Source organism: Agrilus planipennis, unplaced genomic scaffold (genome assembly GCF_000699045.2).
Source record: "Agrilus planipennis isolate EAB-ADULT unplaced genomic scaffold, Apla_2.0 scaffold58, whole genome shotgun sequence".
In the NCBI taxonomy this organism is placed as follows: Eukaryota; Metazoa; Arthropoda; class Insecta; order Coleoptera; family Buprestidae; genus Agrilus; species Agrilus planipennis.
The window spans coordinates 726,344-752,662 of NW_020438916.1; the positions used below are offsets into that span (position 1 = coordinate 726,344).

The 26,319-nt window shown below is 35.7% G+C and overlaps 1 protein-coding gene across 2 annotated transcripts in view; it reads left to right on the forward strand.

The window, feature by feature from the left end:
- LOC108739195 (homeobox protein 13-like) overlaps nt 1-26,319 on the forward strand; it is a 293,972-nt gene that overhangs the window by 194,687 nt on the left and 72,966 nt on the right. For both annotated transcript variants that reach the window (XM_025973658.1, XM_018472978.2), the window contains one exon: nt 16,600-16,808. In XM_025973658.1, the coding sequence (XP_025829443.1) occupies nt 16,600-16,808 (209 nt within the window). The remainder of the gene's footprint in view (nt 1-16,599; nt 16,809-26,319) is intronic.

A 26,319-nucleotide genomic window follows, 5' to 3' on the forward strand; every position in this document is an offset into this window, starting at 1 on the left:
TCATAAGGTCGTCAGTCTTAAAACTAGTTGGACACGCACCTCAACTCCTTATCTTGAACTAATCTTCGCATTTTTCGAAAACTAGAAACATCCCGCATCTTTAACTAATTGCGAACAGTAATCGAATCTACGTCTACCCCTGCCACTCATAACTTCTGTTCCTACCACTAATATGTCTCTGACTAGAAGATGTCCTACCAACCTATCTCGCCTATTTTTGATTGACACTCATGGAGTCCTCTGTTCTCCTATTCTTTCTAATGCCTCTTCATTTCGAACCTTCTCTATCCACTGTATCCTCATCATTTGCCAATAACACTATATCTCGAACGCTTCTAACCTATTCTTTTCCCCCGCCCCCACCGTTCATGTTTCGCACCCGTACAGCGCCGCGCTCCAAACATACACCTTTAACAATCTTTTTAGAATTTCTAAATTAATCATTCGCGAGCATAGTGACTTCTTTTTATTGAAAGCGACTCGACCCTGTACTCTGCTTTATATCTCTACTATTCCTTCCATTCTGACTTGTCTGACTTCCTAGATACCTAAAATCAGCCATTTCTTCTAATCTTTCGTGTCCTATCTTTATATAATTTACTGTCATACACGCGAGCTTGTCATGATTATTAAAAATAGTTTCGATAGTTGTGAGAGTTATGAAAACTTACCCTTCCTTCAATGCATAAATTGACCCTTCATGTAACGCATAAAATCACCTTTTAACGAACAAAATAGTACATGGTACCTGATACAAATGGAAAATCGAAAAAAAATTAGTTTGTCTCTATATTTCAACCATACATAGGAACAAAGAACGCTTACTCCGTTTTTTCAAGTAAAGCAAATTGAGAAATTCAAATAAAAAAAATGCTTTGATCCAAGAAAAGTTGCTTCAAACAACTGAATATTTTATTTAGTCTTCGTCTTGTTCGTTCGATCTTGGTCTTGGTCTGGGTCTGGGTCTGGGTCTTGTTTTTGCGTTTTCGCAAGAGTAAGACCAAGTTTGCTCATCGCTAATCAATACACTTATCAAGACACTAGTTTCATTAAAGTTGATTGTTTGATTAAACATATTTTAAAGAGTTAAAACCATAAACCATATGGCTCTGCAAGGGGTTCTAGTGTTGTATGGAAAACGGATCTTTTATATACGTGTATTTAGAACCATAATATAATTTAACTATCTGTAATTAATTAATAATTTAATAACATAATAATAATAATATCAGTTTACCCTGTTATGTAATTGGGGAACATAAAAAATGCCAGGGAACTATCACAAGGGGAGTGAATACGGCCAGCCGCCTCACCACCTTGCTGAATGCTCGACTCACGCAGATTAGTATTATTGATTTCGCAATGTAACCGGTCGTTAATTAATTTACTAGCCAAGTTGATGATTTTTGTATTTTTGATACTCGTAACGTTTAGTTAAATCAGAAAAGTCATTCTTCGGAAATTTTCTGTACATTTGGGTAATCATTCGATTCTTAAAAGTATTCGATTCTGCTCATGTCCAGTGACAAGTAGATTTTTGGACTTCGAAGTAATTCCGTCTCACTAATTTTTTATCTGAGTTAAAGAGGAAACGATTTTAGTGATTACAGTGAATCAGTAAGACAGTGATTTTACTTGGGTATCTGATGATTGAATATATAAGCAGGAAGCTGGAGTAGAAATTTCTACGGTGTGACTTTTATCCCATTGTCATTCAAGTAAAGAGAATATTACAGTATACTTTTTTCATTGTTAGCCACTTAAACAATAAAGCATATAATCACTTACAATTGTTCTTTTTTGTTTTGCAATTTCATGCAATTGTATAGTCTCAATTAATTGTCATTTATCTTAAATAGAAAGTGCGTAAAGTGTATTTCTATAATAAGTTTAACCATTAATATCCCTTATTAGTTTCAGTAGATAAACATTAAAAAATATAAACATATAAATTGTATACACAAATGTTTAAAGCGAAAATTTCCTGTTTTGTTTATTTTGCAATTTAAGTTGAGTGAACAGTAATGGACATCATTTAGCGACATTGCAGTAGAAGTTTCCATTTTTACAGTAGGACACTAAATACTTAAATATACAAGTGATTTTACCATACTTATACACTTACATGCCATTACTTAGTTTATTAGGATAAATATTAGCACTATTTTTAATATCGCTATTTTACACACTTACACTGGAAATAACTTTTATGTTTTCTCTTCTCAAAACACAAAAATACAATGATGATGATTATCTGATAACGTGCGAAATAGTATAATCTCTAACGTTTTCTCCTTGAGAAACAAACACAATGCAGGAATCGTAGGTAATTTAATTATTTTCAATGTAAATTCAGACTTTTACATTCAACTGAAATATTATATGTGCACATCGAATTATAACTTCGGGTCTAGTAAGTACACACTTGAATTAAGAGTATTTCTTAATGGGAATTAAGGAATTTGAAAATATTAAGAAAATTTGATAATTAATTGAAAAATGTCCACAATCTTTACGAAAGTAGTAAGTTCTCTATACTTATCCTATATTCACCATCATTATGACCCACTTAAGTGATAAATATCATTGATAAGACAAAAAGACAAAAAAAGTGATTATAAAATTCTCTGCTAACTTCTTCTTTGTAGTCATTCTGCAGTATGGGTGCTTTTTAGACATATTTAATTTTGTTGGCTGTCCAAATCACAACTCACTTCTGAGTCCTATTCTCCAAACAGGCTGAAATTTTGTATGCAAATGCAGTATCTACTGATTACAATCAATTGATATTTAGCATTTTAAATTAACAACTAAAATTTGTTAATAAGGCACTCTTTCTATATGGACTTTAAATAAAAACTTATTACCTGAACTGTAGCTGTATTTCTATCACAACTAGTATTTATTGATTTAGGACTTTTGCGATACTCTTGTTACTTTTTACATTTTTTAGTTGACCTTAAACTTTAGTCGTTTTTAGAATTCCCTTTTTAATTTTTCATTTTCGTAAGAAAATTAACTTTTTATTTTATAATTAATATAAAGATAATTACTTTAATTAAAGCTCATGATTTTGTTACGAAATATTAAGAAAGAAAGTCACCACATTTTTACTAATTGGCATTGTAAGATAACATTTTTCATCAAATAAACTAGGGTATACAATTTTTAATATTTTTTTATTAATGTGCATTCTGTGACACNTTTAATATTTTTTTATTAATATGCATTCTGAACAAGTAAAAACACCCTCGCTGTATGGGTGTTACTGAATGAAACAATAACTAAACACTATAACAAAAAATCTGTGTAAAAAAATGGATCAACTACTACCAAATATATGAACAAATTTTTAAATTTAGTAATCATCATCATCATCATAAGGTCGCTAGTTTTAAGATTGGTTGGACACGTACCTCCACTCTTTCCTATCCTGAGTCAAACTTCGTATTTCCCTAAAATCAGAACAACCCACATAATTCCCTCCTTACTCCTGTTTCTGTCTCTAACATGTCTCTGACTAGACCTTCATGTCTGAGAAGGTGTCTTCCATAGAGCCCTCTGTTCTCCTATTCTCTCTAATACCTCTTCATTTCTAATCTTCTCTATCCACGGTATCTCTTTATTCGCGTGCAACACCACAATTTGAACGCTTCTAACCTTTTCTTTTCCGCCGCGCTCACTGCCTATGTTTCGCATCCGTACAACGCCGCGCTCCAAACATACACCTTTAACAACCTTTTCCGAATTTCTAAACTAACCATTCGCGAGCATAGAAGTGACTTCTTTTTATTGAAGGTGACACGACTCTGCGCTATCCTCTTTTTTATATCCCTACTACTCCTTCCGTCCTGACTTATCTGACTTCCTAGGTATCTAACACTGAGCTTTTTTGATAGATAATATTTAAGGGGTAGAGCTGCCTTTAGTCTCTTTAGCATCTCTCCTTCCCCCTTTTGTATCCCTTTTCCACACAGTAATTAATTTTCCAGTAACGTACTCTAAGTATCTTAATTTTTAGAATTAAATTTACTTCCGCCAGCAATCCATCCTTACGTCACCTCCAAGCCCATAGTTTTCGGACGTTGAATCACTTCGCATGGTGTAATTTGTATGAGCGGAAAGTTCTCGACGTTCTTTGATACCATCCGTGAATTATGACGGGGTGAATCCGTATTGGACAAGTCTCCATTCATCGGCCATTTCTAAAGGCTAGACTAATTTGTATCCTTCACAACCCACGCAGTATCAGGTCCTCTGGCGGTGTATTTCCATTAGCATCAAAAAAGTTTCTCTGAAATGAAATCCCCTTACCCCATGTACATTACCGTTCGTCGATTCGTTTGAAAACCAACAGCCCTAAATCCCCGTTGTCAGACTTGGTCGTTTTACCTCTCCGAACGTCCGGTTAATTCAAGAAGAGATGACTTAATTTACGAGGAAAGACGGAAGTTGGGTGAAAAACCCAAATCGAACGGTGCTTCTTTAATGGATCCTGGACAGTTTCGACATTAAATTGATATACCCTGCTCAAGTTCACTAACACTCTGAATTACTTTTCTTTTGATTAAAGTATTTTGGTACTGTAATGCACTAGTTCATAAAAATTGTTGGAAAATTAAGAGACTAAATATTCATGTAGGTAAACAGAATGTGAATCTTACAGATATTTGTAAACATATCTACAATTTTTTAGACATCTTTTAGAAGTGACTTAGTTTAATAGAAATATTATTCTGAAAATTCGTTTCTTGAATTTTTCTTTGCCCACTACACCCTTCCTCAAATTAATGAGGAAAAATTTGTTGGCTGTTGTCACACCCCCGCCGGGAATCGAACCCGGGCTCTTTGGTTTTACGCGCCAATGCTTTGACCACTAAGCTACGAGAGATGACAACAGCAACAACGACAAACCGTACTTATTAGGTCACAGATCCGTCGAACTAATATATATTATGATTAAACATACATACAATTTTTTAGACATCTTTTAGAAGTGAGTTAGTTTAATATGAAATATTATTCTGAAAATTCATTTCTTGAATTTTTTTGCCCACTACACACTTCCTCAAATTAATGAGGAAAAATTTTTGTTGCTGTTGTCACACAGTAGCTTAGTGGTCAAAGCATTGGCGCGTAAAGCCAAAGAGCCTGGGTTCGATTCCCGGTGGGGGTGTCACAACAGCAACAAAAATTTTTCCTCATTAATTTGAGGAAGTGTGTAGTGGGCAAAAAAATTCAAGAAATGAATTTTCAGAATAATTTTTAAGATATTTTTAGTAGTTTGAATGCGGTTTACTGTAGCTACACTGCGAACCATCCATCAATGCATCGGTAATTAGTTAGATACGAGGTCTGTTCAAAAAGTATTGGAAAATTGTAAACTTCCGCGGGATACGTATATTCGATTTTCGATTTTTTTTGTGGCATTATCTTGGTACTCATGTTCCTTACTTACACCGACAACTTCGGCCATGAATGTTTAATTAATTTTTGACAGCTGCTTTGCTTGCACATGTTTTGACACGTCTTCGATTTTTGCCTATTCCAAAAAAAGGGTCAAATTTTGTGTGAAAACCAAAATTAAGTGCCCGGACCGTTCCGAATGTTGACTATGGCATATGATGAAGCCATCTTGGACCGAGGCAACGTTTAGCGGTGCTACAAGAAGTTCTCATAAGGCCGAGAAGATGTGAACGACGAAGAGCGTGCCGGAAGCCCGAGCACGTCAACAACAGAAGAAAACATTGATGAAATGAAGAAAATGAATGGTATTAGTCAATCGTCGAATCACCGTTAGAGAAGTTGCTGAGGACCTTAACATATCAATTGGCTCCTACCATTCGAGTTTTACCAATGATTTGGGCATGAGATGGGTAGCCGCGGAATTCGTACCAAAATTGCTAAAGAGCTATTGGACTCTGTTCGCTACGACCCAAATTTACTCCAGACAGTCATGACCGGTGACGAATCATGGATTTATGGTTATGACGTGGAAACCAAAGCTTAATTATTATTATCCCAATGGAAGCTGCCCGATCCAAAACCGGGAAAAGAGCGTCAAGTTAGGTCGAATGTGAAGGTTTTGCTTACAGTTTTCTTCTATTGCAGAGGCGTGGTACATCACAACCGTTCTGTCGAAACCGCCAGAAAGAGCGCTTGACCACTATGGACTTCTTATTTGTTCAATTTGGTTACGTGCCTATCACGTAGGGTGAGCTATGTCGTAGAGTTAGTTCAGCAAGTATATGTCCGTCAACATAAATGGACCTTGTTGAATTTACTGATTTGCACTAAATGTGCACTAAAGTCACAGATGGCGTTCACTACGCCGTTTGTGGTATTTAACAAAACGTTGTCATATTATACTCTTCGTATTATCCGAAAATGTATACGAGTTATTCGTTTTTTTTTTTTTTGAAATACCCCATAAAGCATTTTTAATTCTTTAAGAGTAATAATTACAGCCCCGGGCGATTAAACTTGAGTGGTACTTCCCCAAATGATCCGCTATTACAGTCTATGTATTTTATAACCCTTCGTAATAATGACTCATTAAATGTATTACTTAAGTCGTAGAATACCATTAAGTGTACATATAAATATATTTAATGAGTTGTAATTGTATGTTTTGATGTAATAAAACGCAGCGATTGTAACTTTTTTTCTGGCTAAAAACTAAGTAATCGTTTCAGTTCGTTTACTATAGCAATCTTATTTAAAGCATTGGTGGCTATTTATTACATCAATTCTGTTAATTTTTGGGGAGAAATACAAAATTTTAATCATAGTGGAATACTCCAACTGTTCAAGGTAAATTAATAATGTCATGACTTTTGTATATATCATATGCACTTGATTTTTAGTCCTCCACTCTTTCTTATCCCTGGGCAATTTTCGCAACTAGACGAACCACATCTTTAACTACAAAATCCAATCTCGATCTTCCTTTGCCTCTCAATACTCCTATTTCTGCTCATAACATGTCTCTTACTAGCCCTTCATGTTTCAGCGCCCTCTGTTCTCTTTCTCTTTCCAGTTATAACACATCTCAAACACAGTAATTTGTTTATTTGCCACTGCGTCCATAGTCCAGATTTCACACTCATACAGTGCCAAATTAACCGTTCACGAGCATAATAAAATTAAAAGCGGCTCGATCCTGTACTATTCTTTGTTTTATGTCAGGACTACATAAAAAAAAATATTTGGTTCTCTGCACCGTCTGCTTGTTTGAAACCTTAAACTACACAGCGTATCTTATCGATTTAAAATCGCTTAAAAATAGTGATGTTTCACTAACTTTATAACTATCGGCAGACAGTTTCGGGTAATTACTTTAAACTCTCCACCAATAGCCTAGGAGGTAGCATTTATCACGGAGATGGCGTAAATCATGAGGCAAATATTATAATAGCTTTGGTATCGATTAGAATTCGCCAGAAATTCGAAGATTTCGTAATGGTTTTACAACGTCTGCCGATCGTCGAATTCCTGGAAAATTCAAATCTATATCTAAGCTGCTATTCATAATACCTGAACCAAGTTGTCTGCCTCTCTTTTATAGAGTAACTTCTACCCCCGCCTTCGCTAGCGTTGATGCGCTAAATACCATAAAAATAATTTTTATATCCCCCGAGATAGAAGGTCCCCTTTTTTCTTCCACATACCCCTTTTGTATTTCGTGTTAGGTCTTACCCGCGGCTGCGCTCGCGTTGATGTTCTAAATACGTGTCAGAGATTATCGACGACCACATAAAACAAATTTTTTTCTAATCCTCTGGAACAGTATTTTTCTGGATAAAAAATGTCCGATGTCCTTTTCTGTACCCCTAACAATGTATTCACAAAATTTCATGATAATCGATTTAGCAATTAAGGCGTGAAATAGTAGCAAAAAAGAAAATAAACAAATACCTAAACAAACAAATTCACATTCGCATTAATAACACTAGTTAGGATTAAATTACCTAGTATTCACGATACAGGTAAGCTTGTCACTGAATTTAGTGCAATAAAAGCTGTAACTTGACTCTCGCGTTTTCTTATATTCCACACTTGTAGTGTTCATAATAATAATAAGTACCTATCTAAATATTTGTATTATAAGGTGCCTGGGAAGAAAAATGTCTTTAGCATATTGCGTATAATTTAATTATTTATTTATCCGAGTAGTTTCTACATTTACCGAATTATAAAGAAACTTTTATTTAACGGAGTCTTTGTATTCAGTGATCTGTGTAGACATTCAACTGTAGATATGCATACAAACCGAGAAATGCCTATTCAGAACGTCGACTTACATCCTTTTGTGAAGTTTCTAGATAGTTAAACAGTTAGAGTTCTTGTAGAATAAGTAACCCAATCTAAGGAAGCTAAACCAAATTAGCTCTTTACTTTGCATTAAAGGAAATTTGAATAACTAATATTACGGTTACGTTAAACCAGTTAAAAGGCTGCATTTACTTCTCTAACATTGCGAATAGTTATCTTAGAGCGGTTCAAATTTGCATATTGAAAAGTCGATTGTTCCTTTTAATTTGCTATAGAACCGATGAGTGTTACGGATTTGTTTCTTTAAGTTTATTAATACTTCCATGCTGTAAGAACTCATTTCAACCTTCAGTAAAAATAGAAAATGGTTAAGGAAACCTTATTAAATACAGGATGTAAAAATGTAAGAGAATAATCAGTATCAGTATAGAAACGCCAAAATGTTGTCAATTTACTGTAGAATATTGATGTCTCGGATTTATGTTAGGAGACTATGTAAAAATGCAAGGCTGTCTAGTGGTTGAAACAACAAGCTGTGTCAAATGAATATAAACAAACATTTTATTACTAATTATGGTTATATTTCGCCAAAATCACCTTGACAGTTTAAGTATTTGTTGCACCTATGGAGAAGTATTATATTGGCCTCAATGAATTTAAATGTTTTTAAAGGTGACTTCAAAACGCTGCCCTGCTGGCCGTTTCTTCAATTCAGGAAATAAATAAAAAGCACTCGACGTAATAATCGGGACTGTATGGTGGGTGGATAAAAGCGTACTATTCAATCGCTCAAAGCTTCACAGAGCCGCTGAGTGCACCGGCATTATGAGGACCGGTGTTATGAATCAGAACAATTCCGGATGTCAACATCATTATCACATCATATAGTTCCTATTTAACGTTAAGTTTAAGAAGCGATTAGGAGAGCAGCGTTTGCAAGGCACCGTCAAGACACTTAAATCCTTTGGGAGCAGCATTTCATAAAGAAGGTATTGAAATACTTGTTCATAATTTGTCAAATACTTGAATTTTCAAGATGATTGTTGGCTTGACTAGTTGGTCACATACCTCCACTTCTTTCCTGCTTGAGCCAATCTCCATATATCATCAAAACTATTAATGTAATCTCTACATCTCCAAATATTTGCCAACAGTAATTTAGTGTAGGTCTACCTCTGCCGGTCTTAACTCTCATTTCTGCTTCTAATACGAGGTCTATTAAAAATTTTGAATTTCCGCGGGTTACGTACATTCGATTTTCGATTTTTTGTGGCGTTATATTGATACTCATGTATCTTACTTACATCAACAAGTTCGGCCATGTTGAATGTTCAGTTAATTTTTGACAGCTAATTTGCTTACATTTGTTTTGGCTCGTCTTCGATTTTTGCCTATTCCAAATAATGGATCAAAGAATCTGTATCAAATTCTGTGTGAAAAGTAAAATTATGTGCACGGACGCATTCCGAATGTTGACTGTGACAGATGGTGAAGCTACCTTGGACCGAAGCGACGTTTATCGGTGGTACAGACGCCCAAGCTCGTCAACAACAGACGAAAACGTTGATGAAAGGTAGAAAATAGTATTGGCCAGTCGTTAAACCACCAATAGAGGAGTAGAGGACCTAAACATATCGATTGGCTCCTGCCATTCGATTTTTACCAATGATTTGGGCATGAGATGGATGGTCGCGAAATTCGTACCAAAATTGCTCAATTTCGATCAAAAATTGCATCGCATTAACATTGCTCAGGAGCTGTTGGACTCAGGGTATGGTTATGACGTGGAAACCAAAGTGCAATCATCCCAATGGAAACTATCTCATGAGCCAAGACCGGGAAAAGAGCGCCAAGTTAGCCCGAATTTAGGTTTTGCTTACAGTTTTCCTCGATTCCAGGGTAGAGTATCGTCAGTTCTTGGCACAGGGTAAAATTGTCAATAAGGAATATTGCCTTCAAGTTATGTGCAATTTGCGCAAAGTAATCCGCCAGAAATGCCCCGGATTTGTGGTAGAACAAAAATTGGCTTTTACGATATTCCCCAGATCTGTCCCGATGTGACTTTTTGTTATTTCCGAAACTAAAGAGGCCCATGAAAGGACGACGCTACGCAACGATTAAGGAGATAAAGGCATTGAAAAAGGAGCTGAACAAAATTAACAAAGAAAACTTTTGAAGTGCTTCAAGAATTGGAAAAAACGTTAGCAGAAGTGTATAACATCTGAGGAGGATTACTTCAAAGAGGGAAAAATATATATTCATGAATAAATAAATAATTTTTGAAAAAACACATTGTTGGCGCTACTTTTTGAACAGATCTCGTATATCATGAGTCCTTCCTGTCCTATCTTACCTATCTCGCCCATTTCTTATTGACTTCCATAACGGCCCTTGTTCTCCTACACTTTTTCTGATATTCGTACATTTCTAACCTTTTCTACCCACATTTTTTTTAGCAGCCTCTTATTATAACACTTCATCTAATGTAAGCAGGCTTTCTTTTTTTATTATGAATGTCTCTTCGGTCATAGCGTCAAGTAACTTCCATCTTTTCCCTGCTTTTCCTGCTTCCAAACTAACGAGGAACTTCACGACAACGTCAGAACTCATATAAATTCATTGGCTACAATATTTTATGAAGAGGGTATGACAAATGCCTCAATCGTTGAAGTGATTTTGTTGAAAAACAAACATAAGTATAGTTAGAACGTTCAATATTGGCAAAGTCTGAAATAAATTATCTGTGTGAATGGACATATCTTCTTTCTTGTTTCCACCCGAGACTCTAGTCCTTTGCTGCGTTTTGAACACGTCCTTGCTGTTCGGAAATACTTCATGAGCAGTACAGACAAAGTGAAAAGTGATAACCAAATAACAGTAAGCGGTGTAGCGGTTAGAAGTTGCTTAGGTACGTAAAAGATCAGGCCGGGTTTATAATTGCCCGCTTAGAATTCCTTAGAATGTTAAACTTTCTTGTAAAGTCCGATGCCCGCAACATGCTTAAATTCTGTTAGTCTGTATATCTTTCTGTTACATAATCGGTATAACGTTATTCCTTATTAGTGTCCGCTGCAATTCTTCTCTGACATCTCTTTTCTATGTTTACGATATTCCCTACAACGTCTATCTAAAAGTAGGCGTTCTGAAAGCAACCGCTCTAGTGTAGTTATTAGGTTGAAAGAAGAAAGTTAATGTTACAGTTTTATTGCGGACTATGCCAATTTTGAACATCCCAACTATACAGGGTTTGTCCGGAAAGTAATACGACTGATTTTCTTCCGCCGCAACTGTACTTCGGAGCGGTAGAGGGCATTCCTAGCTAGCGAACGAGCGGCTGGTGAGTTGTCTCCGAGCACCTGGAGAGTCAGAACAGGCCTTTTCGCGCGACGTGTTTCTGTGAGTGCTGCAAGCCGAAAATGCAGCGTTCGAGCAGGGGTACACGATTAAATTCTCTGTGATCAAGCAGGCTTACCCAGATGTTGGTTTAGCAAGAAGTGGTGTGTTTCGGTGGCACCAGGCCTTTTCAGAGGGCCGAGAAGAGGTCGCCGATGAAGACCGTGCTGGAAGACTTTCGACTTCGACAAACACAGACAATGTGACTCGTGTGCGCGAAGTTTTGAACTTAGACCGTTGACTAAGTATTTTTTTAATTGCCCAGATATTAAATTTACCAAAATCTGTGGTTTATGACATTGTGATGAAACATTTGAACATGCGCAAGGTGTGCGCGAAGATGGTCCCAAAAGTGCTCACTGACGACCAAATATTGCGGCGAGTGAAAGTGTACCAAGAAAATTTAAACATGTGTGAAAGTGACCCCCTATTTTTGAATAATGTAATCACAGGTGACGAGTCATGGATCTTTGAGTATGATCCTGAGACAAAGAGGCAATCTTCCGAGTGGCACACGCCGGCGTCTTCTCGCCCAAAAAAGGAAAGAATGAGCAAATCCAATGTGAAAACGATGCTCATTGTCTTTTTTGACATGAAAGGCATCGTCCACCACGAATTTGTTCCTCCTGGACAAACCGTCAACGTCAAGTTTTACGTGGAAATGCTCAAGGGACTCAAACGAAGGGTCAATCGGGTCCGACAAGACATCGCAGTTGACTGGAAGTTGCACCACGACAACGCCCCGGCTCACACCGTATCCCAACGCTTCCGCAGCCACCCTACAGCCCAGATGTGCCCCCCGCCCGGACTTTTTTTTGTTTGCTAGCCTGGAAAGGCCGATGAAAGGCAAGCATTTTGAGACGACAGAGGGGATCCAAGCAGCATGCACCGCGGCTCCTAAGGCTATTCCGGAATATGCCTTCCGTGACGCCTTCAATGCTTGGAAATCGCGTTGGCAGCGCTGCATCGACGCAGAGGCTCAATAAATTTTTTTAAATCGTCTCTCCTATTACTTTCCGGACAAACCCTGTACATGGCCTCTTGAAGGTTGAAAAAGAATGTACATTGTGTGCAGTTTCCAGGGCAGCATGTAAACATTCCCTTTTAATGATCGATACTAAAAATGCAGGGAATCATCTTGATGTATGTCTACATATCTCTATACTTAATTGTTAATTATTAATAATTAGTTTTTTAAACTAAAAGCATCATTTTTATATCTACCAATTCGAAGTATTTTTATTTTTCATTAGGTTTTTAATATTCAGTCAGTTTTGTTTTCGCCCAATTAGTAAATGACTTACTGTTTCTTGTGCAGAACTGAATTTCTTTAGCACTGTAACTCCATAGTCTGGCCTTCATTAAACAAGATTTTCGTGGGTGGACGGGAATAGATGAGATTATCCTTGAAAAAGAAAAACGATTCAGTTCAATTGAGGTCGTTATCCCAGTTGTAACTCATTCTTAACGATCTAGACGATGGACGTTATTCCGAATTGGACTGCACTGAATAAACGTCTAATAAAATGTTAATGAAGAAATACAGTTAGCGTTGCTAATGTAAAACAAATGGTTTTCGCGTAAACCAGAGACACAAAATAGGAACCCGTTTCGCTTCATTTCCATTGCAATCCACTCGATCAAATTAGTAGACTGGACAACTACACTGCAATAAATTTGCCCCACTAAAAACAGTGGCACATTCGATAAATACCTCGACTTGCTCCTTGTTGTCGGACAACTTTGGAGCGACTCGATCTCTCTTTATAAAAATAGATACCTACCTAAGACTCCGCTATTCAATTCAATGCCAAGTTTACGAATATTGTAACGACTACTTCGTACTAGGTACTATTATTATCTTTCTATTAAAGTCACTTAATGGAAAATGGATTATATGTAATCCATGTTCATAAATATTTATTCATTTATTGCACTGATAACTTGGCATTTTAACTGGCGGATGCTGTAATGACTTTGGTAATAGCAGACTTTATACAAAAAAAATCAAGTAAGTGCAGCTATATAGACTGAAAAGGTGATTGCCCTTAGTTTTATGTGTTGTGAAATAAAATTCCTTCCAAGGAAAAGGGAAAAATAGCTTAACTAAGGGTAACCAATCCAAACTCAAAGTGAAACTTGAAGAACTTAAAAGACGATCAGAATTCACTTTCTATGAAACAGCGAGTAATTATCTTAAATACTACAATAACTAGTTATTGTACCAACTTGATTTCAAATAGTTCCTACGATTTGATGCTTTTGCAGGGAAGAAAACAAACTTGAAAACTGAAATAGTGTATCATCCTTGCCATACTTTTATTTGAGAAACTCAGGAGTCGTGAATGAAACTAAAGTGCAATTGTATTAAATATTTTTGTCCTTTTAATTTATTTGGTAAGTGAAAATCAGAGAACCTTTTGAAACGTTAAACTTCAATAGATTTCTCCAGTTATGAATTTTTTTTACACCAAAGTCAACTTTTAGAAAGCTACCCCCCAATGGGTAGTTGTTGAAAATATATTGTTATTGAGGACCATAAATAAATCGCTTGCACGTTCGAAGACCAATTACGGCTATCGTACAGACGTTTTGTTTTTGTCCTAAAAATACTTGATTGTATTATCTACATTGTATATAAGTAATTGAATGTTCACCTAAAGCTTCTAGATTGATCGAAGTCTGAGTTTTTTTAGTTAACAGATCATTCTTCCATTCTCTTATTCTTTCTAATACCTCTTCATTTCTAACCTTTTCTATCTACAGTATCCTTATCGTTCGCCTGTAACACCACATTCCATTTTCCTTTCCGCGGCATCTTATCCAAACATTTTTAGGATTGACGACCTTATGATGAAGATGAGATCATCTAACAATTTCTTATTGAAGATTACTCAGTATTCCAAATTTTCTTCCATTTATCTTTGATATTTAAAGTGCTACATACTTTTTAAGCAAGGCCCCAATTTAAATAGTCATTCGGGATTTCAACCTTCTACAGTGTAAAACAGAAGAGCAATTATTAGAAATTTTTAATCAGAATTTATCATTTATTCCCTGAAAAATTAAATTATGAAGTAAGTAAATTGTAAATTACACCGGGGGTGTCCCAAAAGTCGTATCCCGCAAGTAATGGTAGGAGCCTTATCACTATGCAAACGACAGTGATTTTCTTTTAAAGCTTATTAACGATTAGAATGTTATTACTTTTTAATGGCATCCTACTTTCCATACATACAGCTCCATACACATAAAACTTTTTGAATACAATGAGCTTAATTCAGCCTAACGTACTCCAAGGAAATCCCAAGGTAGAAGGTGATTTTATGCATTTTATGGTCCGCTGCAGTTTACTTATATAACTGTTCGAAATAATGTAAGAGATAGATACCTACTTGAGAGATGCCTCCTGCAATCAATAAATGACCGAAAAATAAGAAGTGAAATTATTATAAGTAATCGATTTATCTGATGATGAAGTTTAATTGTCACAATCTGGTAAGGATTAATTAATTCCTCGAATAGATTTTATTATTTTATTAATGAAACAGCAGTTTTACGTCCAGTAGTTAGTATTTTCTGTAAACTTTTATGAAAGTTAATACATTTTTCAGTACATTATTTTTACAAACTAAAATGGTTTCAAAAATCAACATCATTTTTACATGAAAGAAAACAAATTCAGTTATTTCACGTTAATTCATTGTGAATTTTTAAAATGTCCTGTTTTTAGATTGTATATAAATTGCACCATTCAGACGATTCGTTAATTTGAATACAAGTTTTTGCAGTTGCATATCTCTGCTTATTATGGAAGTCATCATGATATACTCTATATCACATATTCCTTGAAAGAAAATACCACTCAATGTAACTTACACATTGCTTCCTGTTAGTTAAATATGTTGTGAACCACTAAACTAGATCATTAGCAAATCCATATACATACCTGCATTTTCTTAACCATTTAATTACAATTTTAATAAAAAAAATTCTTTCAAGTTCTTAATCAGAGGTTAATCGAAACTACAGACGCAGTCTCGATAAATCTCTGAGCAAATCAATGCTCCTGCTCCTAAAGAGCGAGTTTTTTACTATGTCTAATGAGCCATCTCGCTTCACTCTGTGATGTACATAAACATGAGGGAATTACCTTACCGAATGCCCCAACTGCTCCGACAATAATGATGATGGCGCGATTCGCATAATGCCGCCACTTCATTCCCATTGCACTGTCCATATGTGACCACTATGTACGCATATTCTGCAGATGAATACATTGATTTTTGCTTTTGCCAGTCGAACGCTAACGAGTTTATTACTAATCATTACCAGCAATTGACCTGTATACGTACCAGCTGTTGCGAAGGTCACGAATAGGTATGTGTGTTTCGTCAGTTAACGCTTGCTATAACGAAGGGCGATAAGATAAAGCGGCTACCAAACTATCAACTGTTCTCAATCATTGACGACGCATTAACTGTGCATATATTTTACACCCGCTACGTTGTGGTGCTATCAGATGATGCACTCTACAGTGCCTTCTGATGTTACCTTTCCAATATTCTGGAATACTGATCAGATAATGTATAATATCCAAGCATAAGCAGTATACAACCATCTAGTAGTTCTTCGATTCAGTTATAAGTAAGTTGATACCTTAGTAAGCCCTGTCTTACGCATGAAATACTTAAATCAGCAAATAACCACTAGATGGCTAGATAGCTATATACTGCATGTACTTGGATATTTTGTAGTTTTAATTTTATCAGAAACGGTAGCTATATTTTTTTACGGCTATGATAAGAAACCATGCTTATGAAACGTGAACTTACAACCTATAAAAATAGATGTTTCTCTTTCTCAATTTCCTTTATTGTAGTGATCCTCGATAGGTTTAGAAAGGATTTAAGAGGGATATTTTAATTTCAGTTCAAGTGGAAGGGAATGGCCCTTATAAGCCTGTTCCACCACCGAAACCACTTCAGCAACAGAACACGAGCTGCTTCACGCCACCTCCCTATAGGATGCCCCCTTATCCGCTTTATAACGAGCCTAACATCCCTGGTGCTGCCATTTTGGACACCCCAACTGTCACACCCACTCCAGATAATTTACACACACACTCCAGCAAATTTCCGGTAAGCCAGAAAGAATTTATTGCTTTTACAGAAACGTCTTAAATTTTCAACGTTACTGATGCAGCCTTCGAACAAAGTATGAAGACAAAGCGCAAGTTAAATTTAAAGAAATCATCAAATTGAAATGTTTAGATGTAAAATTATATATCCCTAGAAAAAAATTTTTAGTCTCCTGTCTTTCAGAGTCTTTCAGCGTCAATGAGAGCGTCTCTCACAGTCTTTCACAGTCTCTCAGTTATTGCCTGGGTGTTTTTATGGATCTCTCACAGTCTCTGTATGAGACACTCGAACGATAAAATTGTTAATTCAGAGATTCGAGTCTCTCACAGAGAGACTGAATGAATAAAACTGAAAAATTGAGAGACTCGTGTCTCTTGTAGAAAGACTGGTATCTCGAAAACATGTTGAACTTTGAATTTTAACCATATCTATCGAGACACCACTTATTGAGAGATTTGAGTCTCTCGTTCAGAGACTGGATCCGAAGTGAGGATATCTCTATGAGCGACTCGAGTCTCTCGTTCAGAGACGCTAAACAGTTTTTTGACAGTCTCTCAGCGACACGAGAGAGACTCGATGAGAGAATCGAGTCTCGCTTTCAGAGACTCTGAGAGACTGAACATTTTTATCTTGGGATTGCATATTGCTACGAACAATATTAATTCTTGATCAGTTATTTATCGAAACTAACAAGTGTAGATCTTCTTAGATTCCATCAGCAGGCCACATGCAATATCGATAAATGACTAACCAATAACGTATATTCTATGCATACGAACTGCGTCATTAATTGATTTGGTTAAGGTTCTTGTATAACTTTAGTTAGTTTAAGTTGACAACTTTGCAAGTAGAATTTCCTTTTATCATAAATTATGCCTGTGATAACAACCCTAACTCGTTACTTAATATTGTAGTAGCAAGTACTTGTAAAGGCTGTTAATAAATAAACATTATTTAATGTTTAACGTTTATGTAGGTATATCAGGTAGATATGTTACGGTTAATATGTAAAGTAGCTGGATAGCACTCACTAAGTATATCCGTCAAGCCAGACATTTGAATAGTTTGTATACCGTCCAGCTAATTAAGCAAATAAGCATAATAACCGTAAAAGATATTATATCAATTATGAAATTTTAAGTTTCAAGGGATTTTGTGAAAAATATTTTCTTATCCATACACGGAGAAAACTAAATTTTTATGGTTAAGCGAAAATTACAATTTTCGATTGTAGATGACTAAATTTGCTGTAGAAATACTAGATTTTTTTAGGTAACTTGTAATAATCTCAATTTTGGCATGCTTTTTTAAAAAAATTATTAAGTTTCTTAATTATTACAGTTTAATTTGTAATATCAACTAAAATACCNAAAGATTCACACTAACTCGCTACGTTTTTTGTTTTTAATAATATGGTCACTAAAAGCTTTTACAAGTGCTTAAAGTTGATGCTTCTTCTAGGACACGTATTTTCAATAGACATTAAAAAATTAAGAAATGGCCTTCGACAGGCTTTAGAACAAAGCTAAATGTATCTTACTACAAAATTTCAAACCTCTGCTTTAAATATAAAACTCATGATATCTAAAACTGATAAGCATGTTTTTAATCTACGGCGCGTGTACCACTGAATCTAATGTAAAACTAATGTATCGACATCTTTTGAAGAGAAAAAGATTCAGTGTTATTTTTCAACGTATCAGCATCTTTTGAGTACTATTGGCTCGTGCCGAAGCGACTTTTATAAAAGATGTAACCGAGTGGACTAATTTCAAAATTCAATACAAGAAAAAATCACTAAATTTTTTAAACTCTTACCTAAAGGTGATTATAACGATTAATTTTAATTGCGAATTTATCAATACATTGATTTTATTTTGATACATATCGGTTTTATTTTGGAAGCTTAGAACGTATCCCCATGATTCCATACTAATTATCATTCCATATCCACGGTTTATGTATTCGCTGCATATTTATGGAATGAATACCCCGCGAATATTAGACAGACCATAATCAATTGCGAATTTATCAATACATTGATTTTATTTTGATACATATCGGTTTTATTTTGGAACCTTAGAACGTATCCATATGATTCTATACCAATTACCATTCCATATCCACGGTTTCTGTATTCGCGGCATATTTATGGAATATTTAAACTTTCAACGGTGTATTCTCGATGAAACATTTTCAAAAAAGAAAAAGAATGTAAAAGATGTTTCAACAAAACTGTTTATTCCTCGACAATTGTTTCGACCTCTAACAGGTCATTTTCAAGAGTACAAAAGTTACTTTTAAAAGACTGTATCGCCTTAATAATTAGGTAAATTTTCCTTTTTCATTTTCTCCGGGTAACTTCTCTGAAATTGGTATATAACACTCACGGATGTTAGGTACGCAGTTAATAAATTGTACTGCCTTATCTGTCACTTATTAAATCGGGAGAAAAACATAAACCAAAAGTATTTCATATGTGGAATTCCTACATTCTATTTGTCCGTTATAATACAGTTTACATCCTTTGGTCAAATTATGTACTACGCGCCTTTAGAACTTCATAGCACTCTTGATTACCATTTGATATACAGTACCAGCAGTTAATGGGTTCCTTCGTTGGATACTTACTGTAGAACCTACATATACAATCGGCAAAAATATCTACAGAATGCAGACTGATCCGTTAAATGTAACCAACACGGCATACATTCATATGCCAATTAATAAAACGTGCTATTACTAATACGGTTAATTTCCTACAAATTTATTGCTACATCTAGCCATTTACAGCGAAATTTAAGTACTATTGTACGTATTTCGTTCTAGCAACTGCATCTACTCCGATAGCAGATATCGAATAGTTTTATCTACTACTAACACACTATAAATTTTCTGTGGTTCTGGTATTTTACAGATCATTAAAGTATTGTATGAATGTAAAGCAAATTCTACTTGCAAAGATGTCGACTTAAAGGAAGTCGATTGCTTCGTAAACGGACATAAAATATACATATATGTATCATATTTAGTTGCAGTGTAGTATATCGTCATCTACCGATATCTAATGCTGACTAAATGGAAGTACATTTTAATATTGAATACTGTTTTTTTAAAGGAATAAATACATATAGCCTTAAATTACTATTGATAAATAATAAATAGAAATAGAATTGCTGTTGTCACCTCTCGTAGTTTAGTGGTCAGAACATCGGTGCGTAAAGCAAAAAGTCCCGGGTTCGATTCCCGGCGAGGGTGTGACAACAGCAACAATTTTTCCCTCATTAATTTGAGGTAGCGTGTAGTGGTTAAAAAAAAAATCAAAAATGAATTTTCAGATTAATATTTCATATTCATCATCATCATAAGGTCATCAGTCCTAAGACTGGTTGGACACGCACCTCCACTCTTTCCTATCCTGAGCTAAACTTCGCATTTCCCTAAAAGTAGAACAGCTCACATCCTTAACTATTTGCTAACAGTAATCTAATCTAGGTCTACCTCTACCCCTCCTAACTCCTGTTTCTGCCTCTAATGTGTCTCTGACTAGACCTTCATGCCAGAGAAGGTGACCTACCAACCTATCTCGCCTATTTTTTATTGACTTCCATAGAGTCCTCTGTTCTTCTATTCTTTCCAATACCTCTTCATTTCTAACCTTTTCTACCCACGATATCCTCATCATCCGCCTATAACACCACATTTCGAACGCTTCTAACCTTTTCCGCCGCGCCCATTNAGCACCCAAATTCGGAAAATGTATTATCGAATTTGTACGAATTTATCCCAACCATATTCAAACATATTAAAATCATAACAAGGCGATGATTCTCAATTCAATAAAAAACTAGAAGGAGTCGCCTAAGAAGCCAGATTAATCATCAGGGCGAAAAATGTTGGTAGAAACAAAAAACAAAGGATAGCGCAAAACCGCGTCGGTTGTAACAAAAAGTGAAACAGTTTTATGCTGATCGGTTAATTTAGAAATTCGAAAAAAGTTGTATGTCTGGAGAACGCCGCTGTACTGCTGCAAAACAAGGACACTGGATGCAACGGAAATGAAAATGTTAGTACCGTTCGAAATGTGGTGCCACAGACTACCTTAGATAGAAAAGGTTAGAAATGAGGAGATATTAGAAAGAGTAGAAGAACAGGGGGCGCTATGGAAGTCAATAAGAGATTAGTGAGATAGGTTGGTAGGACACCTTCTCAGGCATGAAAAATTAATTAGAGACATATTAAAAGGAGTTAAAAGGAGTAGAGGCAGCAGCCCTAGATTAGATTACAGTTCACAAATAGTTAAGAATGTGGAATGTTCTAAAGAAATAGTAATAGTAAATAATAGTAAGTAAAAGAAACTGAAATGGTAAATTAAACTAACACAAAATTATACAAAAAGGAATGAACGCGTAATAAGATTTGTAGTCAGAGATACACACTGTCACCGCTACTTTTTAATTTATACATCGAAGACACGATCAACATCATTACAGATACTACAACTGTAAGGATAGATATACAAGAGTAAAGTATGCTTAGATTTGCAGATGATATAGCAGTATTAATATCTAGCAAGGAGGAGTTAGAGATAGCTATAAATAAAATGGAAGCGGTATTGACAAAACAGTATAGCAGTATCAAAATAAACAAATGTAAAACAAAAATACCGGTATGCAAGCGAATTAAAAGTAAGGAAAGAGCAAATATAAAGATAGAAGACGAAAAATTAGAAGAAGTGGCTGATTTTTGGTATCTAGGAAGTCAAATAAGTCAGGACGGAAAGAGTAGTAGGAATATAAAGCAATGGATACTGCAGGGTCAAATCGCCTTCAATAAAAAGAAGTCACTTCTGTGCTCGCAAACAATTAATTTTGAAATTCAAAAGAGATTATTAAAGGTGTATGTTTGGAGAGCAGCGCTGTACGGGTGCGAAACATGAGCAGGGTGCGCGGCGGAAAAGAAAAGGTCAAAAGTATTAGAATGAATAGGAGAACAGAGGACTGTATGAAAGTCGATAAAAAATAGGCGAGATAAGTTGGCAGGGCATCTTCTCAGGCATCAAAATCTAGTCAGAGACATATTAATTAGAGGCAGAAACAGGAGTTAAGAGGACTAGAGGTAAACCTAGATTAGATTACTATTCGCAAGGATGCGGGGTTATTCCAGTTTTAGGGAAATGCGAAAATTCGCTTATGATAGAAAGGGGTGGATGTGGGTGTTCAACCAGCCTTAGGACTGACGACCTTACGATGATAATATTGAAACAGATTAAATGTCCTCGTGTCGTGCATATTACTTACCAGTAACAATTTTTAGTTTCTGAATAAAGAAGATGCGTAATAACTTGTTCTTCATTCAATTATGTACAGTCAAAGTACGTAGTTGTACAAATGAAGCTGCTTACTTTTTATAGAAATGGAAGACAAGGTCTTATAAACTTCATTTCTTAAAAGGCGAATAAAGTTGTAAGCGCAGTTGGCCAAGAACATTTCAAAAGGCAAATGTGCATTTTTAAGGTTTTCTTCTTATTCTGAACAGTCGCATTGTGTATTTGTTACCTCATTAAGTGCCAGCAACAGCGGGAACAAGAACTCTAAACGAGTCTTTCAGAAACGGCATTATTCAGCATTTTTCAATTACATTACTGACATTATTAACTACATAAAATACAAACACAATACTTTTGTTTCTTTTGAATCGCAAATTAGTTTCACCGCGTCATTTACAAATAAATAAATGAATGAACGAATGAATGGGTGAGTGAGTGAGTGGAAAGGCGCATTCTGTTTGCAGGTGGTACAATTGCATAAAGAATTTCTAACAGCTAAATGAATAAGCACCCAACAAAGCGAATAGTGTTAATTTTTAGTTAGTAACAATTCCTAGCCAACGAAGGAACCCTTATAGTTTGGATCTGTGCGTCTATTAGTCTGGATGTGCTGTTTATCACGTCTTTCCTTCCTTTCCCTTGTAGGGAAAAAAAATTTGACTTTGGACGTTGATTGTTAACACAAATCCAAAGATTGGTTGGGCATGTACATGCACTCCACGCCAATGATAACCACCTATTCAAATTTGGATATCGACCTTGGAAAGTCGAAACCTCAAAAGAAAGAGATGTAGGCGACCAAAGCGTCCATATTATCTATCACTAGACAGGTTACCTTCGTTCTAAAAAAAGTCCCATATATTTAGTTATGAAGTTTCATTTTCGTTCTTTCTTCTGTACCGCAAACCCCACCACTCCTACTCTGACGTCACCATCGTCAACCATCTTTGACAGCTATCATCGTCAAAAAAAAAACTTTTCGGTGTTTCATTCCCACCAGTCGCTAATGCTGGTGGGCGGGCAGTCCCTCCGGACTACGCCGCAAGGTAGGGCGGAAGGCCCTCTTCAGCTTCCTCTCAGGAATCGTGGGAATGGGTGGATGGTGGTTGAGGTAAGAAAGATGAGACGGGCGAAATGAAGACAGAAAAGAATGAAAAATTATCTGTGGAATATTACTGCCCCAGCATTTGCCTAAGTGATCCAAGGAAACCACAGAAAAACTTGCACCAAGGCAGACGGACCCGGAATCGAAACGACGTCCTCCCGAACGCTAAGCAATGGTCTAGATCTAGACTTATAGGTCATGCCGCTCGGTCATATCATCGTCAGCAGAGGAGCACCTTACGATCAGAAAGCTACATAGGAAGGGGCATCAGGGGCCGGAGCACCCGCAGAAGAAACGGGGTGAAGTCCTAGCTAATAATGGCAGCTGTCAAAGATGGCTTACGGCAGTGACGTCAGTGTAGGGGTGGTGGGAGTAAAACGGTACAGAAAGGACGAAAATGAACCTTCATAAGAAAGTACATGGGATTTTTGTCCAGAATGAAGGTAGCCTATCTACTTCTATCTGTTTAAAGAATTCTAGAATGGTTTCCGAAAAATCAAACACACTAATTAAATGGGCGACTTGGTCTGTGAGAGATATGGGCATTGACAGTTGTTAGCACTTAGTAAAGCATGTGCTCTTTGGCTGTTAAGAATAAAACTTTTTATATGTTCCATTTCTTCCCTTTTTTATTGAATAATAAAATAATCAGAACAGATCAGGGGCAAAAAGATTTATTACAACAAAATCATTTGTTAAAATTTATGATGGCTTTTTATAAACATTACTTTTTATTAAGCAAAGTAAAAAACGGACGAAGCAAAGCTAAAGCGAATCTCACAGGGGACCAATTCATGCCATTCATCCTTGAAATCAACTGCCTCGAAATAAATTCCCAAAGGTGCTGTAGAATGCATTTACTTTATATTAGCCGTTTGTTGTCTTAATAATTTCGCATCAAAATAACCTGTCAATGAAAATGCTACAATACAGCAATAGATGTTTCGTGTTTATCTTAATTTCCTATACAGTAAAAGTTCCTTATTCGCGTTTTCATTATTCACGGGCGAAACAATCGCAACCCAGTTCCTGTATTCGCGGTTAAAAATTTCATTATTCGCGGTTGCAATTGGTAAAAGGAAAAGGTCATTTATTAAGGGGTTTGACCGCAATAGACCGCTCGTGCCTAGTGTGAATTTTTCCGAAAACATGGATTTCTATTCTAAACATTTTGATTTAACGCTGTGAGATAAATATGTGATTTTTTGTATANTATAATTTACGCCCACTGAAAACTTATTTGTGCATGGGTTCCAAGTGACTTACCCAAATAGGTCATAAATGGGCAAGTACCTGCGCCACCGCTCGCCAGCTTCCTTCGTCAGACCTGTATTACTGTTGAACGGCATTAATATGAAATTTAACAGCTATCCTGATGATTGCACGAAAATTATTCCAAGTCCTATAAACTGAATTTATATTTTCTTACTTTTCTAATTATCTTAGTATATTAAAATAGTGTTGATAGTTATGTTTATGAAAACTGTAGAACTTCCTCAAATATATAAATTGACCCTGCCTCCAACGCATAAATTGATCTTTTAACGAACAAAATAGTAGAAGGTACTTGAAATAAGTAAAGAATATCGAAAAGAATGTATATATTAAAGTTACTTCCAATAGTTTAACTCATAAATCCACCGGAAGTAATAATTTTTAATTGGTCTTTATGTTGCATATTGGGTGTTGGTTTTAATCTTGATCGGTCTTGTTCGTTGGGTCTTGATTTTACCCTTGGTCTTGTTTGCACCATCTTGATTTCAGCAATTTTGCTCATCACTAAATGTATGTGAAAACCAGACGTCTTAGAATTTCCGCAAATGCATCCAAAATCATTAGGTACCGTATTTCCGTTTAGAATAATATCAAAAAAACTCATCCCTGTATACCTACCATAAAATTTTTTAAAAGAAGACACGTGTCTTGCCCACTTTTCGAATGTGGACTTTATCAACGCCAACACACCCTGTATGGGCGAAACACGTGTCAATTTTTAATATTTAAATAAGAATTTTATAGGGGTGAGTCTCAACAACTATTGTCTGACGCTTTTGTTGTTTGGAGATGCATCTGAAATGATTAACACATATATTTTATAAATTCTATTTATTAAGAAAATGTAATTCGAATTTTCTTTGCTCATGAATTAGGGATTAGGGATGTTCCATACGCTTCCCCTTGGATACGCCTTTATGTATACTTAAACGTAGAAGTTATTTGACAAATTTGTTGATTACGATATGCAAATTAACTTAAAACTCTCTCGTGAGAGACTAGGAAAACGGACGAAGCAAAGCTAAAGCGAATCTCACAGGGGACCAATTCATGCCATTCATCCTTGAAATCAACTGCCTCGAAATAAATTCCCAAAGGTGCTGTAGAATGCATTTACTTTATATTAGCCGTTTGTTGTCTTAATAATTTCGCATCAAAATAACCTGTCAATGAAAATGCTACAATACAGCAATAGATGTTTCGTGTTTATCTTAATTTCCTATACAGTAAAAGTTCCTTATTCGCGTTTTCATTATTCACGGGCGAAACAATCGCAACCCAGTTCCTGTATTCGCGGTTAAAAATTTCATTATTCGCGGTTGCAATTGGTAAAAGGAAAAGGTCATTTATTAAGGGGTTTGACCGCAATAGACCGCTCGTGCCTAGTGTGAATTTTTCCGAAAACATGGATTTCTATTCTAAACATTTTGATTTAACGCTGTGAGATAAATATGTGATTTTTTGTATAATGACAGACAAAGGTTCACACTAACTCGGTACGTTTTTGGTTTCCAATAATATGGTCATCAAAAGTTTTTACAAGTGCTTAAAGTTGATGTTTCTTGTAGGACACTTATTTTCAATAAAAATGCAAAAAATTAAGAAATGCCCTTCGACAAGCTTTAGAACAAAGCTGTATCTATCTTATAACAAAATTTCAAACCTCTGTTTTAAATATTAAACTCATGATATCTAGAACCGATAAGCATGTTTTTACTCTATGGCGCGTGTACTATTTAATCCCCTTAATGTATCGGCATCTTTTGAATAGAAAAGGATTCGGTGTTATTTTTCAATGTATC